The sequence below is a fragment of the Halyomorpha halys genome, unplaced genomic scaffold (genome assembly GCF_000696795.3).
Source record: "Halyomorpha halys isolate HHAL.00 unplaced genomic scaffold, Hhal_1.1 Scaffold1385.1, whole genome shotgun sequence".
Taxonomy (NCBI): Eukaryota; Metazoa; Arthropoda; class Insecta; order Hemiptera; family Pentatomidae; genus Halyomorpha; species Halyomorpha halys.
Genome location: NW_027116394.1, coordinates 26,028 through 53,114, shown reverse-complemented (window position 1 = coordinate 53,114; position 27,087 = coordinate 26,028). Strand labels below are relative to the sequence as shown.

The 27,087-nt window shown below is 41.7% G+C and overlaps 1 protein-coding gene across 1 annotated transcript in view; it reads left to right on the top strand.

Moving 5' to 3' along the window:
• LOC136797229 (cell adhesion molecule Dscam1-like) overlaps nucleotides 1–27,087 on the top strand; it is a gene marked incomplete at its 3' end in the record, with an annotated part of 56,645 nt that overhangs the window by 13,593 nt on the left and 15,965 nt on the right. Inside the window, exon 3 of the mRNA XM_067053196.1 lies at nucleotides 22,733–22,850. Coding sequence (XP_066909297.1) covers nucleotides 22,733–22,850 — 118 coding nt within the window. The remainder of the gene's footprint in view (nucleotides 1–22,732; nucleotides 22,851–27,087) is intronic.

Here is a 27,087-nt window from a genome sequence, read left to right as displayed (position 1 = left end):
ATGCTACAATATGATAATTTAAAATAAATTACATTCAATTGGAAGTTTATTAACCTCAACAAATTTTTATGAAAATAAACTTCTAATTTATAAGACTATACTCAGACCTATATGGACTTGAACTTTGGGGAACAGCTAAACCGTCGAACATAAAACGTATCCAATCCAAAATCCTTAGAACCATAGTTAATGCTCCCTATTACGTTTCCAACAGATCACTACACTATGACCTTCATATCCCTTTTGTCCTTGACCTAATACCATACAAATTACCAAATACCAAACTATATAAACCTTTCTAACCATCTTAATCCTTTGGATCACTCCTTATCTAGTTCCACCCATCCCTACAATCCACCTCGAATGTTGAAACGGCAGTGGACAAGAGACTTATTTTAAAGCAATAAATAAATGGACGATTGGAGTTCTGGCAATGGTCAGATTCTCTGCTCAAGTTGAGAGTTTGTGACTTTAACGCACTTGCTCAGCCTCCAGTGGCTTATTACCAATGATACGGCGAGAGGGATGCGCAGGGATCTTATGAGCTCTGCTCTACCCCTCACACGTAGGGGAGTGGGCTCAGGAGTTCTCAGATCGATTATGTAAATATTGTATGTAAGAGTGTAAATGTGACTAGAAATTCTTTTATTTTTATCATTATTTTATTTTATTTATTTTTTTTTCATGCACATAGTTTGATTACGTTCATTTTCTTTATGATTCATTTTGTATATATTTTAAGAGAGATTAAAATTCTTTTTATGTACTTTTTTTCATTTATTTATTTTTTTTTATTATTATTTTAGTATGAATGTAATACTTCATCACTATTACCTATTGCCCACAACGGTGTGGTAGATTGTAATATCTATCAATAAATAAAGTTTTTTTTTTAAATAAAAAGTTATGCATCCTGGAATTAGATTTAGACAATGTGTAATCATAGATATCAATTATTTCTAAGAAGTGAAAAAGTTTTGTTATTGTTGTGTGATGTTCTCTCAACACCTCCTGTAAATCTGAAAAAAATCGGTGTGATTCGTGAGCAATATATTCAATGAGAATGTGCCTAACGGTGAGATCGTTTCTGCAATAGTGACACCGGTGCATTTGCTTTTTTCTTGAGCTGACCGTGGGTGAGTCGAGTATGGCCTATCCGAAGACGGGTTAATCTTCCCATCTTCTCTCAGTACCAGATTCAAGTTTCAGGTTGGAAGTTTCACTGTCTGTTGGACCATTCTTAACTTGTTGTCTCTCGTGAGAAAACCATTCGTTTTGCCACTCTTGCCATCCCATTTCTTTGATCCAAGAAATAACATCTTTGCATGTTGATGATGTTACGACTTGACTTGTTATTATAGCTAGTCTGTCTTTTCATTCTCGGTGATCCCATAATGACCTGACAGCCATAAAAACAAGACCCTACTACAACTCATGCTGTTCAAAGTTTTCAAATGTTACTTCGAATCTATTATTATGTATTAGGATGTGTTGGAAAAAACATATAGCAAATATAGCTCCAACTGCTTATTATTTTAGAATTTAAATTTCAGGGTGAGAAGAAAAGTTAAAGTGATATAATAGAAGGTCAAAGTGTGAAAATAATTTAAAAAATATAATAAGATTTTACAGATAAATTTATTTCATATTTGAACTTTCTTATCAACTCCTTTCATGATCCCGGAAAGGGTCCTGATTCATTGCTACGATTATATTGAAATGGGGAACTATTACAACATGGGGACCTGAGGTAACAAATTATTACATTTTATGGCAGAGCTTGGAATGATGTAGAAACTCAAAAAATCTATCTATGGTGTAGTTGTTATCCTGGAAGATGGACTGGAGATCATCTGGTATATCATATAAAGATTTGAGGGAGTTATGTGCTCGGCATTCAATCAAAATGTATTTAACTGTGAGTTCTGTACTGCAAGTTTGATATAACAGTGGAGGACCGCGGGCCATAACGTTGCTGTGGGTCAGGCGCGAGTTATATAATACAAAAATCAGTGAAGACTAAAATGACTTTATTCTAACATATTTACAAGAACTAGATGTTACTGTTACTGTTACAGAGTGTCTCTCTTCTACTTCTACTTCTAACTTAGCTATCTAGTCTAGGAAATATATATGAACACTTGAGAAGAGGGGGTAGGAAGAATAGTGAAATAGGAGAAGGGGTTTGGACCAATCAGATACTATGAAATTAGAAGTAAATATCTGGAAGGGGGGAAAAGGCGTGGCGAGAAATTGGGTGGTCAGATTTCTAAGAAAGAGACCATGACCTAAGACTTGTGTGTACTGACTTACATATGGTAACCATAAAATAGTTTGACTGATGCAAGTCCATTGTGAGATGACAGCTTGTACCTGCCTAAGTGCCAGGCCCTTGCTTTCTACATTGATATAGAATACTAAGGAAAGTTCACTTCCTCTACGGTCAGTGTCTGTCGAAATGTGGCAGATGTCTATAGTTTATAATGATAGTCGGTTTATAATAATAGCTGTTAAATACTATAGCGTTCGTTAACTCGCGTATGATCTATTCGAAGGCGTGTCAAAATCACCTCCTCTTGGAGCACATTTAAAAGATTTAATAATTCAGTTCTGTGTTGAGGGGGGATATGTTCAATCCGGACAAGTTCATGTATGTCTTTGATATTCTCCTCTGTCGGTGGGTTGATTATGTCTACTTCATGTAAATTCATTAAGGGCAATTTAATTGTTCCTTTTTGGTTACCTATTATCTTAACTGTATCTCTGTAGATTCCGGGTGGTATTTCAATGCCATCTTCCTTGTAGTCTATAAAGAAATTTTTACCTTTTGGTAAGTCTGCCAGATTTTGTCCTTTTATTTCTATCGCTAAAGAGTCTTGTTCCATTATAAAAGGAAACTCGTTGTGCTGTGACCTAATTGTTCTATTTTCAAAATCTACTTTAAAATTTAAATCATCCATAAATTCGGAACCAATTAAAACGTCATAATTTGGACTAAAATATAATATAAAAATTTTTACTTTGAATGGACATTTAAAAAAAAAGTATTGTGAATATTAGTGGTTATAGTCTCTGTGCCTTTTTCTTCTCCGGCGGTGGTCACGACGATTAAATCTTCTTTTTGGCGTTGAATTCCTGGTGAAATTATTTTTGGATTAATGTAATTTTTTTGCGAACCTGTATCCAATAACCATTTCCGATTCTTTCTGTCTATTACGAACGGAAGTTTATTGAAATTGGTAGTATGAAGTTCGTATTTTTTTATGTTTTGTAGTCTGGATCTGGGTCGTCTCCTAAAAAATGATTTTCGGATTCTTCTCGATTAGCAGTGAGCATTTCCAATTGCTCACGGAGTTCTCTTCTTTCCCTACCTCTAAGATCCTCCTGGTCTAGTTGATACACCGGTTGTCGGGGTTGATTTTTCTGGAAGCCACTAATGGTACGCATCGACACCGTGTTTGCAGGTTCTCCTTTTTCTACGGGCTTGTGGTTTCTATGCTGCCTTGAGCCCCTATTTTTATGTTGTCCTGAGCCCTGAAAGAATCGTTTCTGCACTTCTGTTTTCCATGGTTCCCTATGTGGATTATTTTTTTTATCGTGATTTGAGTCACGATCATCATAGTAATGGTCTCGATGGAAGTCTCTTGGTGGGTAATTCTGATGGTGTCTTGTATCTTGATAAAATTTGGGTTCGTGATAGTTATTATAATATTGTTTCCGTTTTTCTGAGTTAAAATTTGTTTGGGTTTTTGGGTTTCCCCAGGTTTCCTCATACTGCTGGAATTAATCAAATCTTCAGAAAGAAGGTGGTTTTCATTTTGTATTAAATTACGTAAATCGTCTAAGGTTTTTAGTTTGTCCGTTTTAGTCATCAAATATGTCCTAATATGAAGAGGCATATTAGTAAAGAAATGATATAAGATGTCTTTTTCCAGGACCGAAACGATTGTAGCCCTTTCCGGGATATTTTGTATTATATATTTTGAAATTATTAAGGAACGGCTCTTATCTAATCTTTGAAGGAAATCTAGTGGATGTTCCCTATACTGAATCCTCATATTTGAAAGTTCAAATTTAAGTTGTTCTATTGACCTAGAATCCCTAAAAGTATTCTCTAAAAATGCTATCAGTTCATTCACATTAGCGAACTCGCAAGTGGTATTTATATAGTCAGCATCTCCCGTCAGTCTAGCTAGTATTTTACTGAGTAAGCGCTGGTCGTTTAAATCCCAAAATAATCAAATAATAAATCCCAAAGTTCGTTGTCCGGTTCGCAGACGATGTTGTGCACTTGTCTACATACGGTAATAAATTTTAATAAATTGTGCGGATCCCCATTAAATGTAGGGATGTGATCATAGTCCGCGGATTTAATTGCAAAAGTGGTTGCCATTTCGTCTAATTTTATGAATTTCTTAATATCTATTAGATAATTTTGACATAAAATTACAATGTATAATATGTATTTATGTTAATTAATTTAAATAAATGCTCAAAAGCAAATATAATAAAAGTTACAAAAAAAAAAATATTTGTTTTCCAAAAAAGCTTCACTCACAATACCTCCAAGAGTTTCGATGTCTGTCGGGGTGATCAGACGATTTAAGCTCAGCAGTGGGTCCTTTTCCAAGATCTATGAGTCTAAGCGGGGTGCCAGTTTCTTACAGGTGCAATATCCTCGAGAGGTAGATCGAATCTTGAAATCTGCTATTTCTGCAGAGTTCGAGTCTAGAACCTCGATGATACTTGCATGCGGTCCCTGTTCGGGCGCCAATTACGAAATTCAACGGAGATAAAGTGAAAAAAAAAATTTATTGGTAAACAAATGGTACAATGAACATTACGACATGCTACAACTATTACTGGTACAGATCTGACATTCTTGGGATTTATGGGGGTATATATAGGAGCTGTGGAGGGAGGTGGCTCGGAGTTGTAGAGTTACCAGGAATTGCTACCATAACTCAGGACACGCTGGCCAGCCACTGAAGAGGAAAGACATCTTTTCAGATATCGGGCGAAGATACATGGTCCTCACCATATTCGCCCACCGCACACCTTGACGAGGGAATATACGTCGCGGCGGCGAAGACGTCACTCAGATAAGCCAATAGAATATATGAGACCCAAATGCTCTATTGTTACACTATTATAGATAAATAATTCTGAACTAACTCGCTAACCAGTTTGCCCCTCCAGGGAATTAACGTTATAAATAAAAAAAAATATACATGCATGTTGTTATGAGTAGAAAGTGTCTTACAATCTTCAGCCCCCCTTTTCCACACATTTAATTATAATCGCAAAATTACACTCGGGACATCTGCAGTATAGCACGAGCAGGTCCCTATGTAAACACCCGTATAGTATGTAAAAAGAGATATGTATTTTTTTTTTTAAATTGACTATGCGAAATGAAGAAACCTGTATTAAAATCAGCTATGAATAGTTTTGTTTCTTTTTCTATTTTTTTTTCTTTTTGATGTCTTGTCTTTTTAGTTATTTTAGCATTTAGGTAGAAGTGATCTTAGAATTTTCGTTTGTGCTTATTTCGTATTATTCAAATTGTAAAGAGCTTTACTTATGCGTACTATTTAATTCATGTGTTGCAATTTTATATATTCCTTTTCTTTTGTTTGTGTGTGTTCCTATGTTCTGGACAAGGACCATGATTGTATTTTACTTTTTGCTTCTATCAAGTTTACGAGGACTGTTCGTAAACTGGTGGGGGGAGTTAAGGTAGGATGACTCCTGATAATGACCTTAATTCCTACCCACATAACTAAACATGGCCTGAAACTATAAATGTAGGATTAAAGCAGTATATACTGAGACTTTGAGTGTGTTATTTCTCTCACAGTTTTCCTTTTTTTTTGGCTATTTTCACTAGACCCATCGTAACTTATATATACTCTCGCCCTTCGGCGTTGGAGGGTAATACTCGCCGATTGATTGATGGCGCCCGTAAGCATTGCCACTCTGTGGTCAATCTCGGGCTCCTCATCTATCGGGGTGATCTCCAACAAAACGCTCTCCAGTTCGCCGATCGGGTTACAAAGCCCTTTTCTACTTCTGGGGCACCGCCTTCGTCCTCCACCTCACTGAAGGACTCGGTGGTCGGAGTTCGGGTCTGACCGTAGGGTCCAGTCTACAATATGCTTTGCTATGGGAGCCGTTGCAAGTGTGACATCTATCCAACTCTGGACCCGCGCTCCAACAAATGTGGGACCAGAAGGCTCGTTCATAATAACCAGCTGACCCCTCACCACGCATTCTTCTAACAACCTCCTTCTAGCGTCTGTGAAAACAGAACCCCAGGCCGTGCTCCACGAATTGGTATCGGAACAGACTATCATACTTTTATACTTTGGCGCGAAAACCTACACAGCAGCTATATCCTGTACATTGATATTTACATTCGTCTGTCGTAGCGGCATATATGCTGAAACCAGAACGAAGGCAACTCTGCCCCACCTGACATAATATACCGCCTGATCTGCTGTGGTGAATTGCTTCAGTCCCATAACGTCGAGGGCAGAGTTAACGACAACAATCGCTCCTCTAGGCCTCCATTCGGCACTGCCTAGACCGACCACCCTCGACGTAGTTCCAAAACCATTGACCACATTCTTTCGACAACAAGGCTCCTGAATCGCCTAGATGTCAGCACTTCGGACTTGAGTTCTCAATTCGTCCGCGACCACTCCTCTCCGGCCCATATTGACCTGCAGGATATGCAGCCTACCGGGTTTTCTCCGCCTGCTTGACCATCATCTCCAGATGTACCCGGCATTCCCTGCTGCCCGCACAATGTCGGAGATTCTCTGCCACTCGCCTTGCAATTTCTACAACACGAGGGTTCACCCTTCTTCTTTTCAGGGCACTCCTTAACTTTGTGCCCAGTCCCTGGGCACCACCTGCACGCCACCTCCTTTATACAGGCTTTGACAGGGTGTCCGTATTCTTGGCACCAAAGGCTGAGCAAGGGGTCCAGGTAATCTCTAATGGTCAGACTCTTCAATTCTTCTTGGGACGGGTGTTCCTTGTATATATCTTTTGCAGTCCACCCCGCTGCGCTTCTCTTGAGTGTGACATATGTCGTCGTCTCCTGGGGTTTTAGCGGAATGGGCGGAACGCTCGAAAGGACGCCAGCGAAGAAAAATTTCCTTTTCTTTGGCCCTTTTTCTGGAGGCACATCCTGGGCTGGGGTCTTCTTCTTCCTTCTCTTTCTTCGCACGGTTTTTTTCCTGCGTGCTTCCTGTAATCAATCACCATCCTGTACTTTTCGGTAGTTTCACCAGGTGCGCTCTTCTTCTTCACTGCCCACAACGGACTATGGTAGGGGGAAGTACTGTCAATAATTATTCCCTGGGGTTTTAAACTTTAAAGCTCTTCCGGGATGTGGTGACGTAGCGTTCGCGGGTATGTCACTTGGTCTTGTTTCAGTAAGATCTCATGGACCGTCCTCCCGGTCGTCCCGAGCATGTTCCCTTCTTTAAAAAAGATATCTTCATATTACCTCCAAAGATTTCGTCTCCAGTCCCCGGCTGAATGATTGCTCCTGTTCTTGTGCTGAAAATGAGATATTTGCATTTTACCTCCCAATTTTATTCTCCATTTTCCCTTGATATTCTTAACACAAGCTCCCACAAGCTTCCCTAGCAGGTTACACCCCACAATCACATTGTATTCCCTGGGCATACTATATGTACTTCCTACGATATGTACTGCTAATTTTTCTCTACTAAATCCCCACTTTGTCAACCCTATCTCCACCCCCCTCTACTTCACTCTGGGTGGCCCTTGTGAAGAAGAGGGGCGGCTACTTCACAAGGGTCATCCAGAGTGATTAATTTACACTGAAATTTCTGAATCTGGTGTGTCCTCTCTCCACTGCACAGCTTTTCTAGGGCTTCTCGGAACACGATGGATACTCCTGCTATCTCTATTATAGGCCGCTGTTCCCCCTTAGGTTATAATTCAGCAGTGTGCGGTCGCCCCCCCCCCCGACATCCCCTTCACATGTCTCGCGTCTTCCTCTCTCCAGTCCTCCGCCTCCATGCGTCTCTGTTCCCTTGTTTCTATCCTCCTGTCTCCTCTAAGATCCCTTGACTACCTCGGATCCATGGCTCCTCAGATTCTTCTTCGGTCTACGTCCCCGATGCTTCCGTGCATTCCCCAGATGATCTACTCGACCTCCAGTTGCTGATTTACTTGATCTCCATTGGTTCGCCCCGGTCCACATCTCTTCTTCGGTACATGTATGGGCACTGTTTAGCTATATGTCGCTCATTTTCCGCATTTGAAACATTTGGTGCGCGGGTACTGACCACTAGGTGTCCAATCTTTCCGCATCTGTGACACTTGCGGTCCTCTTGCCGACTGTTGTCTCTGTGTTTTGCTAGAGTCAGCGTCAACATGCGTCTTGGCAGTACATATCGTAGGAAGTACATATAGCATGCCCAGGGAATACAATGTGATTGTTGCTAGGGAAGCTTGTGGGAGCCTGTGTAAAGACTATCAAGGGAAATTGGTATAATAAAAAACCTCGAAGCAGGTTGTTAGAAGAATGCGTGGTGAGGGGTCAGCTGGTAATTATGAACGAGCCTTCTGGTCCCACATTTGTTGGAGCGCGGGGCCAGAGTTGGATAGATGTGACTTGTCACGGCTCCCATAGCAAAGCATATTGTAGACTGGACCCTACTGTCAGACACGAGCTCCAACCACTGGGTCCTTCAGTGAGGTGGAGGACGAAGGCCGTGCCCCAGAAGTAGAAAAGGGCTTTGTGACCCGATCGGCGAACTGGAGAGCGTTTTGTTGGAGATCACCCCGATACATGAGGAGCCCGAGATTGACCGCAGAGTGCTAATGCTTACGACCGCCATCAACGAATCGGCGAGTATTACCCTCCAACGCCGAAGGGCGAGAGTACGTCCGGTTCGATGGTGGACGCCGGCTCTAACGCAGTTAAAAAAATAATACTGTAGGGCCAGGCGTAGGTACCAGGAGTGCAGAAACGACGAGAGGAGGTCTGCACTTCGAGAAGAATCCAAGCATAGGTATAGGGTATACCGAAACGGGGTGCGTTGCCAGAAGAAGTCCTAGGACGAATTTATTGTAGAGGAATCAGAAAAGAATCCCTGGGATATTCCATACAGGGTGGCACTGGGAAAGGTTAAGATATTACAAGTGATGGTGGCTATTAGAGTGAAAGGTACCCAGGCAACCATTTTGGAGGAGGGTGCCAAGATGTATATAGACTATACATGCCCTAGGGATGATCCGTCCCAGGATATTGCAGATGATGGAATGGTTAGACGCACCACGTTATATCCTTCAGGTACCGACCTATGTCCACCATGGGATATGTGGGACTGTTTGGGGAAAATGTCTCCCCTCACATTTGAGTAGGATTCAAGACAAATATGAAAATGCTGCCATCTAGTGGGAGAGGAAATAAGTAGGCTAAGTGTCCCCTGGAGGGTGAGGTAAGCCACAGACGAGTGAATACAGGCTGTCCAGGACAATGAGCACTCAACTATTTCTCAAGATGAGAGAATAGTTTAACCAACACCACCAGGCAGGGAAACAAAATCATGATGAGGGAACTCAAGGACACCGAAGAAGAACAAGTCCTCAATATAGAACAACAGCAAGTAAATTTAATCATTAATTGTAATCAACTATAAAAAAAAACGTAACACAATAACACCAATTGTAATCATGTTTGGCAAACTATGATCAATTATCATCAATCATACCAAATTGAGGAATTTGATTCTGTTCATCATAGTCACCATTTATAAATACAGTCCACTTCCTTACTTAAATCAGCCATACCGGCATATAAAAATTAGTTTGGGTAATATCCCACAACTTTTACTCCGAGGAATACCTAAATTAAACAGGGACCTTCGCCTTGCCGTGGACAGGCAAAGAATCGGAAGGGATCAAGGACTAGATAGCATAGATGCTGCGATCCTAAAGAACAGTTCCCCTTATATTGAGGAAGAGTTGTTGGATATATTCAACGAGTGTTTGGATAAGGGGTACTTTCCAATTGCAGACTTGAGACTACTCTACAAGGGGGGTGGTTAGGATAAAGAAAGGCCTAAATCCTATCGACCAATATACCTCCTCCCAGTAGCTAGTAAGGTCCTGGAGCACATGATCGTCTACAGCCTTAGACCAATCCTAAATGCTGCAAGCCATCCACGGCAATTTGGCTCGTACCGTGGCAAGAGAACTACGGATGCGCTGCTGAGAGTGCGTAGGGATGTGGAGGAGAGGGGGGAGAAATACGTGTTATTGATTATGTTTGACATCTCCTCCGCCTTCCACAGCATTTGGTAGCCCCGTGTATTCCAGTGGTTGCAAGAGCTCGACAACCCCATTAAACTATACACCCTCGTAGGTAGTTACCTCAATAACAGGAGTGCCAGGATCAGGGGTAACTACTACGAGGTCGAGAGAAAAATCGAAAGAGGACATCGAAATGTCCCCAGGGTTCGGTCCTAGGACCAGCTCTGTGGAAGCTAGTATTCGATGAGTTGCTGGGGAAACTAGAGGTCAAGGGGTTCCTTGCCACGGCCTACGTCGACGACCTGGCAGTCATCGTGGCCAAGAACGGCAGATCCAGACTAAAGACAAAAGCGGAGAGGTGTACCAGTCTCGTAGGAGAGCGGTGCGTGAGGAGGAAGTTGATTATGGCAGCAGCCAAGACTCAGGCAATTCTCATAAGAGGCTCCACGAACAGGGCTCATCCTATCACCCTGGATATTCAAGTAGAGAGGGTTAGACCGGGTGAGGAGGTGACATATCTTGGTGTGAGGATAAGAAGAAGATTCGATGCCACTTCTCACCTGGTGTATCTAAAGGATAGGGTGACACTGTCACTCAATGGATTATGTAGGATAGGGGGTGCATTTTGGGGCCTCTGGTACCCTGCAACGATGACAATATATACGTGTGATCTTGGGTATTCTGAGGTACACATCCCCTGCGTGGAGCCGAAATCTCACGCAGACACAGAACAGAAGACTGGCCACCATACAGAGATTGGCTCTGCTGAGGGTCACAAAGACATACAGAACGGGGCAATGGGAATGACTCGACCGCCCGACATTGGCGAGCCACCAGAAGAGGAGAAAGCTGACCCAGACTGAGACCAAGAGGCCTGGACCAGCCTGGCAACTGCAGGAGGCACCCAAACTGATGCGCACCAGGAGGACCTACCGAACGGATGCAGTGGACATTGTGCAGCTCCATCAGTAAGGTGCTAAACATAGCGCTGGGCTGCACCGCAGTAAAAAACTTGATAATAGAATAAAGAAGAAAAGGAATTGGTGATCTTTAGGAGCAGTGGCATGCGCAAACCCCAGCGCGCACTACCCAATTGCTCCCGCACCCCGTATGCAAGAAAAGGCAAGGGAGAGGAATAAAAAACCCCCTAAGGATCAACATAAGACGGCATTCACTTTCGACAGCGGCTACTACGAATTGACAAGAATACCGTTTGGACTAAAAATGCTTCCATAACCTTCCCCCACCTATTGAACGAATTTTGAAGGGAAATTGACGAATCCGTATGTCGGATCTATTTGGATGATTTACTTGTGTTCAGTAAGAACGAAGACTAGCACATGAAACATTTACACAGCGTATTCCAGAGAATCAGGAAATTGGGACTCAAACTATCGGAAGAAAAATCATTGTTGGGGAAAGAACAAATACATTTTTTAGGACACACCATTTACGTGAAGGAGTTAAACCCGACGCAGACAAAGTCATAGCTATAAAGAGGATGGCAGTGCCGCCTAGGGATGTTAAGGGAGTGCGGAGGTTGCTGAGAACATTGAATTATTTTTTTTTTAATAATACTTTTTATTTATTGATAGATATTACAATCTGCCACACAGTTGTGGGCAATAGGTAATAGTGATGAATAATCTCATACTTACTAAACATAAAATAAAATAAATTAAATAAATGAATTAAAAAAAAAACTCTCTTAGTATATATACAAACAGAAGAATAAACAAAATGAACATAATCAAACTATCTGCATGAAAAATAAAATAACATAATGATAAAATAATATAGTCTCTAGTCACATTTACACTCTAATATACAATATTTACACAATCGAACTGAGAATCCCTGAGCCCACTCTATCCCCCACGTGTGAGGGGTAGAGCAGAGCTCAAAAGATCCCAGCGCATTCCTCTCGCCGCATCACTGGTAGTGAGTCAGTGGAGGCTGAGCAAGTACGCTAAAGCCGCAAACACTCAATTTGAGTGGAGAATCTGACCATTTCCAGAACTCCAATTGTCCACTTTTATTTTAATAAGTATCTTGGCCACTGCCGTTTCAACCTTCTAGGTGGGTTGTAGGGATGGGTGGAAGTAGATTAGGTTTGAACCAAAGGATTAGGATGGTCGGAAAGGTTTATATGGAATTTTTGAGAATTTGGTTGGTATGAGGTGAAAGACAAAAGGGATATGTTGGACATGGTGTAATGTAGTGTTCTGTTCGAAACGTAATAGGATGCATTAACGATGGTTCTAAGGATTTTGGATTGAAAGGATTGGATACGTTTGATATTCGACGGTTTAGCTGTTCCCCAAAGTTCAAGTCCGTAGGTTCAGATAGGTCGGAATATAGTCATATGAATTAGTAGTTTATTTTCTAGTGAGAGATGAGTGAGAGGTCCGGCTGAGCAGCCGGTATAGTTGGCTGAATGGTCTGTTGAGTTCTTGTCTTTTAAGTCTAGCATGTTGATTCCAGGTGAGTCTTTTGTCAAAAATGAATCCGAGGTATCGCACTGTGTCGGATCTGGGTAGAGGTATATTATTAAGAGTAACAGGTGGACAGAAGCTGCGGCGAAGAGTGAAAGTCACATGGGTGCGTATCGATTCATTGAATTTTATCCGCCATTGGTTGCACCATTGCTCAATCCGGGTGAGGTGTGTTTGGTGATTGGATGAGGCTGTTACAGGATCGGGATGGGAGAATAGAATAGCTCTATCATCAGGAAATGTTGCCAGGAACATGTCTGGAGTGGAGGGAATGTCAGCAGTGCAGAGGATGTAGAGGACAGGACCCAGGACACTGCCTTGGGGAACTCCTCCCTCGATTGAGTACTCAGAACCACTTCGAACTTGAAAGGAACGATCTGAGAGGTAGGAGCGGAGGGTAAGGTATAAGGTTTGGGGTAATATGGATTTGAGATTGAAAAGCAACCCGGAATGCCATACCCGGTCAAAAACGTGCGCTATGTCCAGAAAGACACCCGAGCATTACTGTTTCTTTTTAAAAGCTGAAGAGAAACGACGCTGAGGCCTTGTTGAACTGTGGAGTGCCTAGGGCAGAATCCAAATTGATGTGCAGGAATACTCTGTGATTCAACGATGGATAGGATACGTTTAAGGAGGATTTTTTCTAAAATTTTGAGAGGATTGGATGTACGCTGATCAGTCTATAGGAAGCAGGATTATTAGGAGGTTCTCCTGGTTTTGGAAAGAGAATTATAATGGAATGTTTCCAAAGGATAGGGAAGTCGGTTGTTCTTAGGATACAATTATAGAGGTATGTAAGGAATATAATAGCTTTGGGAGGAAGTTGGCGAAGGATTTGAGGAGTCAGAAGATCATACCCTGGAGATTTACGTGGAGTTAGCATCCTTAGTTGATATTTGACCTCAGAAGGGGTGACTGCTCTAGGAGGTAAGAAAAGTGGGATTGGTGACGATAGGTATTCTTCAATTGTTTGGGTTAGGTCAGTATGAAGTTGGATGAGGATTGAATATATGAAAAAGGTGAATGGCTAGTTCTTCGGCTTTATTTTTGTAGGATGCTGCCCATGTGCTATCATTTCGTCGAAGGGGGTGGGAGATATGTTTGGATTTTAGGATTCTTTTGATCATGTCCCAGAGGGAATTGTCATGACTAGAAAGAGAATAGAGGTAGGAATTGAAGGACTCGGATCGATGTTTGGACAATTTTCTCGTAACTAGTTTACAGTAGTGGTTATTATGTGCGACGATCAGAAGGATGTTGTGTGCGTTGCTATAATGTTCTGTACTGGCGCTTGGTCTGAATGAGGTCTTTGAGATGTTGTGGTTGAGGATTTGTCTTGCGTTTACTGGGGACATTATAGGGTGAGGAGGCAGACCAGACAGCTTGTTGGATAAGGTTTGTGAAGGAATGGACTGCGTCATCTAGGTTTTCAGGGGTTTTTATGGAAACTTTAAGATCGATTTAGATTCGGCGAAAGGAATTCTAGTTTACTGGGCCCCTTATGAATGAGGGTGGAGGTAGTACAGGAATTGGGGATATGGAGATAGTTAGGATTAGTGGACTATGGTCTGAAGATAGGTTATCGACGCGTGAAAGGGAAGTGTTTAGAGGGCCTAAGCCTTTGTGTATAAAGAAATCCAGGAGGACAGGGTTACGGTTAGGATCGGTTGGCCAGTATGTAGGAGAATTAAGGCAAAGAATATTGCATCGAAGGGAATTGATTGGAGACAGGAGTGATCGTCCAAGGGAAATGGTGGTTCTAGCTCCCCATTGTTAATTTTTTGCGTTGAGGTCTGCACCTAGAAGGAAGTGTTGTCCGAGGGAATCAAGGAAGGAATTGAATTGTGGTTGGGATGTGGGGATTGTCGGTGGGGAATAACCCGCTACTATTGTTATGGGGAATAGAGAAGTTTGGATCGATACAGCTCTAGTTTGTAGGAAATTTTGGGCTTGTAGAAGGACTAAGTGATGTAAAATGGATCGATGGGTAATGACAGCAGTGCCACCATGTGCTGTTCCGACAGGATGGTCCGTTCGATAAATTTGGTACTGAGGTATGTTTATTAGTCGTCTGGTGGTAAGTCGAGTTTCAGTTATTAGAGCTACGTCAATATTTTTGTCGTGTAATAAGGCCGTTAGTTCATTAACGTGGTTACGAACACCATTCGCATTCCAAAGGAGAATCGAAAGAGACTTAGATGGTGCCATTTATGGGTTTCTTGGCGGAGGAATAAGATTAGAGACTAGATTTGTAAGTAAGGAGATGAGTGGAGTGATAAGGGATCTAAATTCAGAGAGGAAAGAGGTGAGGAGGTTTGTGAGATCTTTCGCGTTAGGAGGAGGGGGGATACAAGATATCTGATAATTAGGCTTTTGGGAAGTGGATGAGGTTTGAGGAACAGAGACATGAGAATGTTGGGATTGAGGTTGAGGATAATGGGGTGTATGTTGCGATTGTAGAAGGGCCTGAGTTGCCTGTTCTGATTCTCCAGTCATTTGAGCGAAAGACACCCCTGGTTTGACAATTCTTGAGGGTCTCCTGGGTGGTCTGGTTGCATCTTCTTGTCTGGGTCCGTCCTGTTTTTTAGATGCTAGATTTTTTACATCTCGCACCCCTTGTAGTTGGCCGGATGCCCTTCTTTATGGCATAGTGCACACACGGCAGGTGTTTGCCTACGCTTGCTACATTCTACGGATTTGTGTTGTGTTGTTGGCGACACTTGACGCACCTAGGTAGTTAGTGTGGCCATACTCTTGGTAGTTGTGGCATTGCACTATTGTTCTTTTAGGGTAGGGTTTTTCGACTATTACTCTGGTGTAATACAAACGGTTCACATTATAAATTTCTTCAACTCCAGATGTTTGTTCGAGGTCAACAAAGAACAAGTACAACGCTATTTTGTTTGATGCACTATGTGAATATTTGTTATCTTTTAGTACGTCAACTACTTTTCGTACTAAGTATCCCATGGCCGTAAGTTCTTCTTTGATAGCTTCCGGTGGTGTTGAGGGGTGTAATTGTCTGATGACTACTCTGAACGCCCTCTCCTGACGTAGCTGATGTGTGTGGTAGTCAGCTTTTGTTTCAGATAAATATTTTATTATTTTCCTGTATGTGTCTGCGGTATCTGGCATTAATTTCGTATCATTGATGCGACTTTGACAAACGTATGTACCTGGCTTAACTACATTATTAATTTGTTGGCAAGAAATATGAAAATTTCTGATGTTTTTGATAAATATTGGTGGTGGCTTGGGTTCTCTGGGGGTCTGGTTTGCTTCCATGTTGTCTACTGATAAATTTCCTAATACGTCGTATGAATTTGGCGTGAAAAATGGCGATTCCTCGGTTGTGCTTGGATTCGAAGGGCCAGGTTGGGAGTTCATTTCATCAATTTCACTACCTTGTGTCACAGGTGGTGTGTTTCTCAGTGATTTTCTCGGTTTTGTTTAGCTGGAGGGCTTCTGGGTGTATTACCCAGGCTTCGGGATCTTTTCGTGCTATTTTTACTGGACTTCACCATATGGAAGTATCTCATACCATAATGGTGAGTCGAGATAAGAAAAGAAAATAAGAAGAGAAGTTAAAATAGATTAATTTTAGTTTGGGTATTTATATACGTAATTAAAGACGTAAAAGACAGTGAGGTCCTGCTTGAATGCTAGCCAGTGGGCAACTGACCAAAGCCTGACGCTGTTATCTCTAGTACGAGTCTATGGCTGCTGTTAGTATTAAGAAACGCATACACTGTTCAATTTTTTTTTCAAGTTTATAAATAAGTCAACTCACTATATTTTAGTTCTCTTGTGAGCAGTATCACTTATTATTACACTGACACTGTTTTTCACTACTGTTTTGATTTTAGTTCACTGGAAAATACAGTCTATTGTGGGACACGAAGTAGCATATGTTCATTTGCTAACTAGCGCATTCGCACATTCTTTGAATTATTACCGGAGATTCGTACCAGAAATGGCCGAGTACCTCGTTCCACTCAACAACCTACTCAAGAAAGACAGAAAGGTGATTATTACCCCGATGGTCGAAGATAATATTAGGCGGTGCATGGAAAAGCTGCAGCAGGAGCCGGTGCTTGCGTTCCCAGACTTTACCCGGCAATTCATTATCACTACAGACGCGAGTGAGTACGCCCTGGGAGCGGTGTTGTTTCAGGAAGGTGATCGGCCAGTGGCGTACGCCAGTAGGCGCCTGACAGAAACGGAGACTAGATATAGTGCGCAAGAGCTCTTAGGAATAGTGTGGGCTGCTGACCATTTTATACCCTATGTGTTTGGCAGGAGGTTTAGGGTACACACTAACCACAGATCTCTGCAATGGGTGGGAAAGTTGAAGAAATCTTCTGCTAGAATAACGCGTTGGAAGAAGCTCCTCGCACAGTATAACATGGACGTAGTATATAAACCTGGAAAGGAAAATGTGGTAGCCGATTTTTTGTCTCGAGCAATTACAGTAAATGCAGTAGAATAGAAGGCCGTAGAATCGTCCAGGAAATTCAATCCTGTGGGAGTGATCACCCAGAGAAGAAGAAAAACAGAATGTGGCTGAGAAATAAAGTAAGGAGGAATCTACGTCTGACGAGAGCTTGGAGGAAGGAATAGATATGGAGGAACTTGAGGACATCATGTATGACAGGAGGTGACAGATTGTATGCAAGACGAAAACCACTGGATTGCTCTAAGTTGAGTGTAGCAAGTATGCAAATAATATAAGTAAAAGTATAAGAAGCAAAATCACGACGATTTGGTCACAGCCAGGTGTGAGAGACGACAAGATTTTCAGAGTGTTGAAGGATGCTTTTCGCCTTTTTTGTGTGAAATGCTTACGTCTGGGAGAAGATCAAGACGCTATGGCACAGCGAACAAATAGGGTTGGATAGAAGGTTTGTCTGTTACAAGCAGATTGTGGAAACCCTTCAGGAAGATGAACGGAAAAATGAGGTGATCATAATATATCACCACAGCAAGACATATCACCGCGGAATCCCGGAGACCCTGCAAGCGTTAAAGAGAAAGTACTTTTGGTGGGGGATGAAGAAGACAATCTCGGAGGTTGTAGGAAATTGTGACGTTTGTCTACTCACGAAACATGACCGAAACTCACCATAAGGGACACAAGAGAACACACCTACCGCAGATGCACCGCACAACGATCTGCAGATCGATACATTCAGATGGAGAGGATTTACATGGATCAGCATAATTGATCTCTTCAGAAAGGCGGCAATGGCGCACCAGGTGCAGGACAAGTCGGAAGCAGTGTTGGCAGCTCTCCTGTTGTGGTTCCAATTCTATGGAGATCCAGACCGCATCTCATCAGTTTCAGGCTGAGAATTCGACAATGCCACGATTCGAACAGAAATGTAGGACCTTGACGTAACATGGCATCTCAACACACCAGGGCACCCCAAGAGCAGAGGAAGCAGAGAGCATCTTCGCTTATATCAGGTTGATATAATTTTTATATGATATTTTTCAAATCAAATTTATGAAGAAAATCAGCTCATAGAATTGCTTTTGATGTATTTGCAATAAAAAACGGTCATTTTAACTTCCGGCGTTGTCCTAAATCAATGTTTAGAATTTTAGCACCAAAAGTTGGTATTTTAGGGCCATTAGCAGCGTATAACTTGAAGTCAGTTGGCTTATTATGCTTAGTAACGGAAATTACTGACATATCCGCACCACTACCACAAGACATTTAATACCAGAACGACGATCCTGGACGAATAATCTCAGTTGTAGGCTTGGAAAGCCATCTGAGGAAGCCTTACTGTAACTGCCGGCTGGAGTTTTCCATATTCCTTTTTTTGTTCCATTGACAAGATTGATTGCATTTTTCTGGTTTACATTTTTTACCAAAACGGAAGTGGCCATAGCAATATTTTCCGCTTAATCGAGACCTAGATCTAGAACGAGACCTTGATCTTGAACGATGTTTTTTTATAGTTTTGCTGATTCTGTTTCTAGTGATGCTATTCGGTCACAAAGCTCTTTAATAATTGAGGAATCAGATGGCTGTGATATCGCATTAACTTGAATAGCTGTACTCGACATTTCCCAGATTCTATCTCCAATCTCAGATAATTTATCTAAATTTCCATCAGAGATTGAAAGTATTCTTCTAATTTGTGATGGTAATTTATCCAATCAAAATGTTTTTAGCACTTTTTCAATAATGTCTGTGCCACATAGGGATTTTTTTTAAACAAAAGTTGACTGGGTTTAAGAGTATCTAATTCAATTTCACTCACTAATTGTTTTTCTTCACTTTCCTTAAACATTTTTATCAATCTATGTTTGGCTAATATATATTTATTAGGGTCTTCAGATGAAGCAATATCCCATATATTTTCTACCACTTTAAGATCTATTTGAGATACTAAGTAATTAAATTTAGTGGTTTCAGTAGTTACACCAGGTAGCTGAAACTGAGCTTCTACTTAGTAATATTTCTGGCTTATCCGTCCAACAAGGACAATAACACAATATACAAAATGTGTAGTTGTAGGATTAATATTTGAAGGCCCAGGAATATTTTGAGCTGGCGTCTCTGAAAGACTATCCTTTGATTTTTCTTCATCATTAACCATTTTAATTAATACAGTTGAACTTAAGAATTACGTAAAATGATGATAAACAAACGTTCCAACAAACACCCGGGGTGACCAATGTGGTCGTCGGGGTGACCAATGTAGTTTTGTTGGTAGTTGTTATGTAAATAACCAACTTTTAACAATCTAGACGAACATATATTGATAAAATAGAATATAATAGCGATACACAATAATAATTCACATGACTTAAACCATTCTCTTAGATAAATGTCGGGGTTGTCTGGTCTTAGGCGGTTCTCCAGCCTGATATCTACTTTACAGAAGGCCCTCGACAAGGCGTATTCAATACTAGGTTAGAAAGGAAGGCCGTGCCAGGGGATGAGCCCTGGACACTGACTCAGGTAGAGGAGGTCTAGGTGAGAGAGTCTGAGGTAGAGTAACAGTTCTAGTTGCCGAGATGAAGCGGACAGACTAGAACTGTCATGATAGGAGCCAGCTTACTAGTTGCCGAGATGAAGCGGACAGACCAGTGTAACCGTTAAGGACAAGGTTACAATCTTAGTTGCTGAGATGAAGCGGACGGACTAAGATTGCTGGAGATAGGGAGAGGAGATAGGCCTTCGTCTAGGGTGATCATACTAAAAAACAACTGTCGTGAGAATAGATTGGCAATGAACTTCTCTATCTCAAGTAGAGTGTTCGCCACCAGTGCTATGACCTGGGAAAAGGCTTGAATTTCTTATCTCATATATTTATTTATTTAACAAATACAATTATAAATAGTACTTACAAACTAAGGAATATATATACACTAATAACATTTAATCTTGGTTTGCCTTGCGGCATTATAAGATAAGACAAGCTTGGTCCGCTGAAGGCGGTTTTACATAAGTAGCTGCATTGCCAGGGGCTAACAACGAATGGGGAGGGACCATTCCGGTTGGTGGTGTTGGGGTGTGGGTGACTTCAGGCTGCAGAGCCAGAAGTCCTTCCCTCGGCGAGAACGTCGACCAAAGGAAACCGTGCTTTGCCACCTCCCAGGTCTTTCGGGAGGGGCGATTTCTCGGAATAGGGGATTGCCACAGGCTTTAAGCCCAGAATTTGATGTGCCTACGGCCTATGAATTCCGGCACAGAAGGGAGTTAGAGCTCCTCTCTGATAACTCTATTCCTGGCCCTTTGGAGTGTGGTTCCTCTGACTATTCGCCGAAGGAGGGAATCCTGGAAGCTCTGCAGTTTGGTTAACGTGGTCCGGTAGAGGTACCGCATGAGTGGTGCGCCATAGAGCAGAGTCGGACGTATTATTGCCTTGTAGATCTGCAGCTTGAGGCGGAGCGTGATTTTCTGTGAGGTAAGCAGGTGGTAGAGTCTATACAACTTCTGTCGGGCTAGCTCGAGCCTCTCCCTGACTTGACTAGAGAAGGTGAGGTGCCTGTCAAGAGTCACGCCGAGGTAGAGGATGCTATTAGAGTGTTTCCGACCCTCACCACCCACAACGAACTGCTGGGGTAGCCTGCTTTTCTTGCCCTTCTGGAAGGACAAGACAATGGCATCCGTCTTCGACGTATTAACCTTGATCCCGTCCTTCTTCAGAGCAGCTATAATGGTTGCAGAAGCAGTCTGTGTATAGCGTAGGGCCAGTTTAGCTCTCATACTGGAAGCATAGACACCGATGTCGTCGGCATAAGCTGCTACTACTGCATGTCGGTGCTCGATGGCGACTACTGGAGCCGTGAAAACGACAAAAAGTAGTGGTCCAAGCACCGGACGGGACTCGGCGGGCTTCCAGGTGGTGGTGGAGGAGCACCTCATCAGGAGTGCGGTATTGCACTATGGCTGGTAGCGCTTCAGCAACTCTCGACCTGTAACCCTTCCAGTCTGCCTCGTGTAGGTGATATTTGCTCGCAGGTGGTCTAGAGGGCGTGCCGTCGAAAATGTAGAGCACTGGCCTGTGATCCGATGGTCCGTAGGGTAGCACTTGACAGTCTGTGACGGTGTGCATTCCTCTGGTCAGGAGAAGGTCGAGTGTTGACGTGCACGAAGGGCGAGCCGCGTGCCGAAAAGTATGCACTCCCGGGTGGAAGAGAGACAGCCTGGTCTTGGTGATGTAAGTGCCCAGCGGGTTCTTACTACTACACAACCAGGCGGTGTGCCGGGCATTGAGGTCTCCTAGTACAACATGCCGGCTCGTCACCTGGGCGTGTTGCAGCAGCAGTTTCACTGACGTGAGACCGGCCCGTGGTCTCCTATTGACACAGGTGAACGTGTAACGGTGTTTAAACCGCACGTCCACAGTGACTAGGTGAGTACCCTCAGTAGCCGTCACTGGGTTCGGGATGTTCCTTGACGGGATGTCCCTCCTGACCAAGATCATGAATCCTTCTCGAGCTTCGAGGAGGCAGGCCTCTCGGTACGCGACTTACCCATGGAAGTACATCCGTGAAGAGGTGGAGAGCATAGTGTCGGTGAGCGCCACCACTGAAGGTCTGTGCTGCTGCAGAAGAAGCTCGAGGAATTAACTTTTTTTTTCTAGCCTCCTATTTATTTATTCTCAATCAATTACAATTATATATTACTTAACCTAGGAAAAGTTATATATACACATATTTACATTTTATCCTGTTTTGCCTGATGGCATTATAAGATGAGGAAAACATTGTCCGCTGAAGGCGGTTTGTACATGGGTGGCGTGATAGCCGGGGAGCTAACAGAAAATGGGGAGGGGCCATTCCGGCTGGCGAGGAATTAACGAATCAGCCCAGTGGCAATTAAAGGGCTCATGTGATCTGTTATCACTGAGAATTCACTGTCACTAACTCTACTTGAGATAGTTCCGTAGACTCTTTTTGCTCAATCTCTTTTTATTTTATAATTAACATTCTTACACATTACATATTAACATATATACATTTTTACAAGATATCGTATTTTTATAATAATAAAATTATATGCAATTTCTTAGCTTCTGTGACGCTTGTCGTGCTGGCCCCTGGCGGGTTACAGCGGCACTTCTTGCTCACTGATTGCTACATAACTATACTGGGCAGGTTACCCAGCAAGTAAGGCCAACCTTCTACTATTTCACTTAATTTTTTTTCATCATTATCATTAATTAAAAATGAATCTCCTTAATAAAAAAATAAACAACCCTAATAAAGCAGTTCATTATAAAAGTTATTTAATTAAATAAATTATATGATTTATACGAGAGACTTTGGAAAATTATATAATTTCCGTCAAAAGACTAAAATTTTCTCTCTCAAGATACTGAAACAGTTAAATATGAAACAAATCTCACATTCTTTATTTCATAGTCATAATAAACTTAATCACAATTGTAAAGAATTAATACTTGTTTCAGATAGCTTGAGTTCTGTCACACCACGCATTGCTCCTTCATCAACTGCTGTATATGCTAAAAAAGAAGGAACAATAGTTCTACCTTGTTTTTCTCAAGGAAATCCACCTCCTACATATATGTAAGTAGTGTGTCATACAATACACATGTATTCAATTAGTTATCTTCTATAAAACAAATCACGTTAATGATTTATTTATTTAACTATTTTTAAAATTTCCATGGTTCACTAGATGTAGACAAGTGAATTACTTATTTCAATTAATATGCTTATTAATTCAATTTATAATTATCGAGTTATTAAGCAGATTAATGCAGTTTTATTCAATGAGGATAAGATCTAGCTGATATTAAAGACCATTTAATTGTACAAGAACATGCGGAGTATAATTAAAATCGTTATTTTAAACATCTAAAAATTAATTCTATAAACCAGCACTTCTGGTCTGTCAATATTTAAAATGCCTTTTGATTTTGATAACGTTTTTCAATTTCAGGCGCTTTTTAAATATTGCTCTTTCTTAAAGTCTCTCCTTCTCGTTTTAAGCTAATATTTCAAAAGTAATATAGGGACGTTGCTCTCCGGGGGTTTAGCGGGGTGGGTCCGGCGGGGAAGGATTGCCTTTTTTTTTTTTGTTATGATCTCTTGTGAGATTGTGACATGTCGCTCATCGAACAACCTACTCGCTATAATTGTCTGTTTGAAAAGTCAGATAAGTAAGGCTACCATGGAGGGCGGGAGAGGAGGGTTTGATGTCGTTTTTCAATATTGACATTTTAATATTTCATATTAAAATTTAACATTTCAATATTCAAGATTTACTCTTAACATTGTTATTTATTTTTTATTCTTATCATTGTTTATTAATTTTATTTTATATTGATACTATTTTACGTCTTCCTTCCTTTTATTTATATGTAATTTCTTATCACTTTATTTTTACATAATATTTATCCTAGTTTAAATTGCCTTATTGTATCTATTGTTGTAATATTCTCATTTTTTTTTTTTTGGATCTTTTTAGCCCTGATGAACCCCTGCAAAGTGGGGCGAAACGTCGGAGAATAAATAGTTGTAAACTATTTTTGTTTATTTTTTGACCGCAACCCTTACCATCTTCTTTTATAACTATAATTTTATATCTATATATTTTCATTAACTTTATATCTAGTTGAAATGAGCACTTAATAAATCAAATAATTGTCAGATAAATATGGTACAGTTATTCTCTTCCATCATCGATGTGATAATCACCTTTCTGCCTTTCATGAGTAGGTCGTTGAGTGGAACGAGGTACTCGGCCATTTCTGGTACAAATCTCCGGTAATAATTCCGGAGTTAATTTTTTTAACTTTAAGTTCCCAGCAACCTCCGAGCTCCCTTCACATCCCTAGGCACTGTCATTCTCCTTATAGCTACGATTTTGTCTGCGTCAGGTTTAACTCCTTCCCTGGAAATGGTGTGTCCCAAAAAATTATTTGTGCCATCCCCAACAATGATTTTTCTCCCGATAGTTAGATCCCAAATTTCCTGATTGTCTGGAATACGCTGTGTAAATTTTTCACGTGCTCGTTTTCGTCCTTACTGAACACAAGTAGATCATCCATATAGATCTGACACACAGATTCGTCAATTCCTCTTAAAAATTCGCCCATTAGGCGCTGGAAGGTTATGGAAACATTTTTGAGTCCAAACGGCATTCTTGTAAATTCGTAGTGGCTCCTCTCAATAGTGAATGCCGTCTTATGTTGATCCTTAGGGTGCATTTTAATTTGATGATACCCAGTCTTCAAGTCCAATATGCTGAATATCGTTGCCCCGCTCAGCCTGTCCAAAATGTCTTAAAATCTGAGCATCGGATATTTTTGGCCACAGCATTCTCATTCAGCTTCCTGTACTAAGAAGAGAGCACTTTTCCTTCACTGCCCCAACGGTCTATTGTAGGGGGAAATTCTGTCAATAATTATTCTCTGGGGTTTTAAACTTTGAAGCGCTTCTGGGATGTGGTGCGTAGTGCCTGCGTGTATCTCCATTCTTTCACCTATATCGCTTTGTCTTGTTTTAGTAAGATCTCATGGACCGTCCTCCCGGTCGTTCCGAGCATGTCCCCTTCTTTAAAAAAGATATCTTCATATTCCCTAATAAGGTTCTGCTTCCAGTCCTCGGTCTCAATGATTGTTCCAACCCGAGCGCCTGCGTTCTTCTGCTGAAAATGACATTAGTGGATTTTACCTCCCAATTTGATTCTCCATTTTCCCTTGATATTCTTAACACAAGGTCGCATTTTTCCTAGCTGGTCACACCCCACAATCACATTGTATTCCCTGGGCATACTTCCTCCAATATGTACTAGCAAGTTTACAGCTGACTCAGGCCATAACTTGCCGTAGCAACCGAGTTAGTCATTTCTCTCTATCTTTTCTCTTTTTAAAGTCTTTGTTTTACCAAACGTTTAACTGGTGCCGAAACACGGGAACTTTAGATACCTGAGTAACTTTTTTTTTCAAGAAACTTTATTGTTGTTATCTTATCTTCCATTTTTTCTCACATCCTTTTTTAATAATGGATGCCAATGGATAGTCAGAAAAGCAGTCTTGAGCCTGGAAGCTTTAAATCAAAATGCGGTCGAGAACGCGTCTCCCATGACAGTGAATCCACCACCCCTGGAGCTTGCTCCACTACCGGAAGTCTCTCAAGAGGAAGCCCATGCCACAACCCTAGATTTAATAAAAGTACGCACAGCAACCGCCCAAGACTTAGGCCGTTTCTTACCTGGATTGGTTTACATGTGAAAAGCGAGAACTGTGCCACTTCATAAAAGTGGTTGACCGACTAATAAGCCGAATTGAAGTAAATTCTATCGAAAATCTACTCGATAGTGAAGATGCTGAGGCATTAAAACCAGCGGTCGTCTCCAGAGTATAGAGGAGAATCCTCAATCATATTCAGGCGGACGAAGAGGCCCCTCTGAGAGTTATCAAGGAGAGATTAAAGAAGACATTGGAAGGAGGACGGTGGACCCCAGAGGAGGACATATTCATGATGATTACAGAGACAAAGAAACCGAAACAGTCTAGTAGGCAGTATGCCACGGAACTCCTCATGCTACTACAGAATCGCTGATAAACTCAGCGAGATGGTGGAAACAATCCAGGTATAGTGTCGGATGAAATTCCTATCTATTGTACTAAAGGTTCAATTGGCAAAAGATCTGGGGAAGAAGGAGGGATTCCGGAGAGGGCGCTCGCTTGTGGAAAATGCTCAAGATCTCATGGATACAAGCGCTAGAGAGGTGTAAGAATACGTGGAGGACGCGGTAGTCTGGGATAAGATACGCAGATTACGGCGTATACGACAGAACAGAGAGGTGGAGGCCCGAATGGAAGGAGAAGAGCCTGGTTGGACTCTGATAGAATTTCAACGGCCTAGAAACATATCCAACCCTTCAGCGAAGGGTATCAAGCGAAACCCGGAAACGGGAGCAGACTCAGTAGCAGAGGAGAAGCGTGGAGACGAGGGCTAAGAGGAGCAAAGGTACGCCAAATTTGGGAAGGATGTCTGCAGATGGGCGGCCGCACATTGAGGAATTGCAATGTATGAGAGAAGTATGGTGGTCTGCCTATAATACGAGTGAAGGGAGGCGTAAGCTGTCTGGTGCACATTGGAAGCTCGAGTACAACCGTGTGGCGAGGAGCATTGAAGAGATTGGACGGTGGAGAGAGGACACCCCAATTCAAGGCGTGTAACTGTCAATTAATTACCCTGGGTAGGCCCTGCAGCATTGAGGAGGAGGCGGTAATGGTCTAAAGTAAGTGGGGAACTCAAGGGAAAGAAGTAAGGGTTCATGTAATGAGAAAGATGCCTCGGGACAATTATATATAAGGTGTGACCTTGGTGTGATATTGGATAAAGTGGGGGGCGTATAAAGAACAAAATGGGGCAATAGGATATAGAAATAGGAGGAAAGAAATATAGTTGCCGAAGACTCCTGAGCATCGGGAAAGAGAGATTTATAGAATTCGACGATATTTTTTTTTAAGGAGAGAGGGAGACTGGGTGCTACTGAGTTCATAAGATTCCGCTGAAGCAAGGATTGATAAGATCAGATACGATGACCTATCTAAATGAAGGTGGTATCCCCAAGCAAGATCCAAGATAGACTACGGCTGTCAGGTTTATTCATCAGCTAAAACAAACTGTCTCCAACTCTTAGACTCCGTTCACCATACTGGAATAAGGCTTGTCACAGTTTCTTTCAGGACGAGCCCAATAGAAAGTCTTTGTGCTGAAGCTTCTTTACCACCACTTATTTTTCGGAGGCAGGAACTCATGGACAGTTACATTACGAAAATCAAAC